Raw genomic sequence first — 1641 nt, forward strand, 5'->3', positions numbered from 1 at the left:
TGTCCCTTTGTGCTGTGGTGACACTGGGGTGTCCCCAACGTGTCCCCCCAGTGTCCCCAGCCCCAGTGCCCGCCGTGTCCCAGCTCCAGCCCCAGAGGACGGTCCCTTCCCTGCGGGTGACACCGTGTCCCGTCACACTCTGGTGACACCGGCGTGTCCCTAACATGTCCCCAGCCCCAGCCCCAGCAGGACGGTCCCTTCCCCGCGGGTGACACCGTGTCCCCCACACCGCGGTGGCACCCTGGGGACACCTCCACGAGCGTCCCCAGCGCTCCCGTGGCAGCCCCTTCGTGACGCCCCCTCTCCGGGGCGGGGTGGGGCGGGGTTGGGGTCACCCTGCCACCCTCCCCCCCTCAGCGCGATGTCACCGCTGTCGCTGTCGCTGTCCCCCCGGGCAGATCTTCCACTACGCCAAGGGCCAGCCCTACATCGATGACGTCGGGAGCTTCAAGGAGCGCATGGAATGGGTCGGGAACCCCCGGCGCAAGGATGGATCCATCGCCATCCACAGCCTGGAGCCCACCGACAACGGCACCTTCACCTGCGACGTCAAGAACCCCCCGGACATCGTGGGCAAGTCCTCGCAGGTCACTCTCTACGTCCTCGAGAAAGGTACGGGGCCAACGGGGTCCCCTCCCGGCCCCGCTGGCAGCGGGGGGACACGGTGACAATGTCCCCGCAGTGCCCACACTCTGCTAGAGGGTGACACGGTGCCACTGTCCCCTCCCCACTGCCGGGGGTGACCCGGTGCCACTGTCCCCTGCCCACTGCTGCGGGTGACACAGTGCCACTGACCCCTCAGTGCCCACACTCTGCCAGGGCTAACACGGTGCCACTGTCCCCTGCCCGCTACCGGGCGTGACACGGTGCCACTGTCCCCTGCCCGCTACCGGGCGTGACACGGTGCCGGTGTCCCCTCAGTGCCCACACTCTGCCGGGGGTGACACAGTGCCCCTTTCCCCGCAGTGCCCACCCTCTGCTAGAGGGTGACACGGTGCCAATGTCCCCTCCCAGCTGCCGGGGGTGACACGGTGCCAATGTCCCCTTCTCCACTGCCGGGGGGGTGACACGGTGCCCCTGTCCCCGCAGTGCCCACCCGCTACGGCGTCGTGCTGGGCTCGGTGATCGGCGGGGGGCTGCTCGTGGTGGCCGTGCTGGTGGCCCTGGGCTATGCCATCCGCTTCTGCTGGCTGCGGCGCCAGGCGGTCCTGCAGCGGCGCCTGAGGTGAGCCCCGACCCCCCCACACCCCCCAAAACTCGGGGGCAAACCCCGCACACACCCCCTGAACCGCTCTTTCCCCCTTTTCTTTTTTCCCCCTTCCCTCCCGAATTCCAGCGCCATGGAAAAGGGGAAGCTGCAGCGCTCGGGCAAAGACGGCTCCAAGCGCAGCCGCCAGGTGAGCGCCCGGGGGTCGGGGGGCGACCGGGGGGGACCCCCTGCTCCCTTTGGGGTGGGAGGTGAAGCCCCCCCCCGTGTCCCCGCAGGCCCCCGTGCTCTACGCCATGCTGGACCACGGCCGCGGCGCCAAGAAATCCAAGGGCGCGCCGGGAGATTCCCGCAAGGATAAGAAATAGCGGTTGGAGAAGGGCACCGAGGGTCCCCCCGGGGCGGGCGCCGGGGACCCCCGGAGACCCCCCCCC

The 1641-nt window shown here is 70.0% G+C and overlaps 1 protein-coding gene across 1 annotated transcript; it reads left to right on the forward strand.

Moving 5' to 3' along the window:
- Positions 1 to 398: 398 nt before the first annotated feature.
- LOC113962676 (myelin protein P0-like) lies at positions 399 to 1597 on the forward strand (the record flags this gene model as incomplete). The annotated part of the gene is made up of 4 exons (XM_027673436.1): positions 399 to 612; positions 1090 to 1225; positions 1337 to 1397; positions 1486 to 1597. Coding segments are annotated over 4 exons (501 nt in total), but the record flags the coding sequence as incomplete, so codon positions are not given.
- Between the last annotated feature and the right edge of the window lie 44 nt (positions 1598 to 1641).

This window comes from Neopelma chrysocephalum, unplaced genomic scaffold, assembly GCF_003984885.1.
Source record: "Neopelma chrysocephalum unplaced genomic scaffold, ASM398488v2 Primary Assembly neopelma1_184432, whole genome shotgun sequence".
NCBI lineage: Eukaryota > Metazoa > Chordata > Aves > Passeriformes > Pipridae > Neopelma > Neopelma chrysocephalum.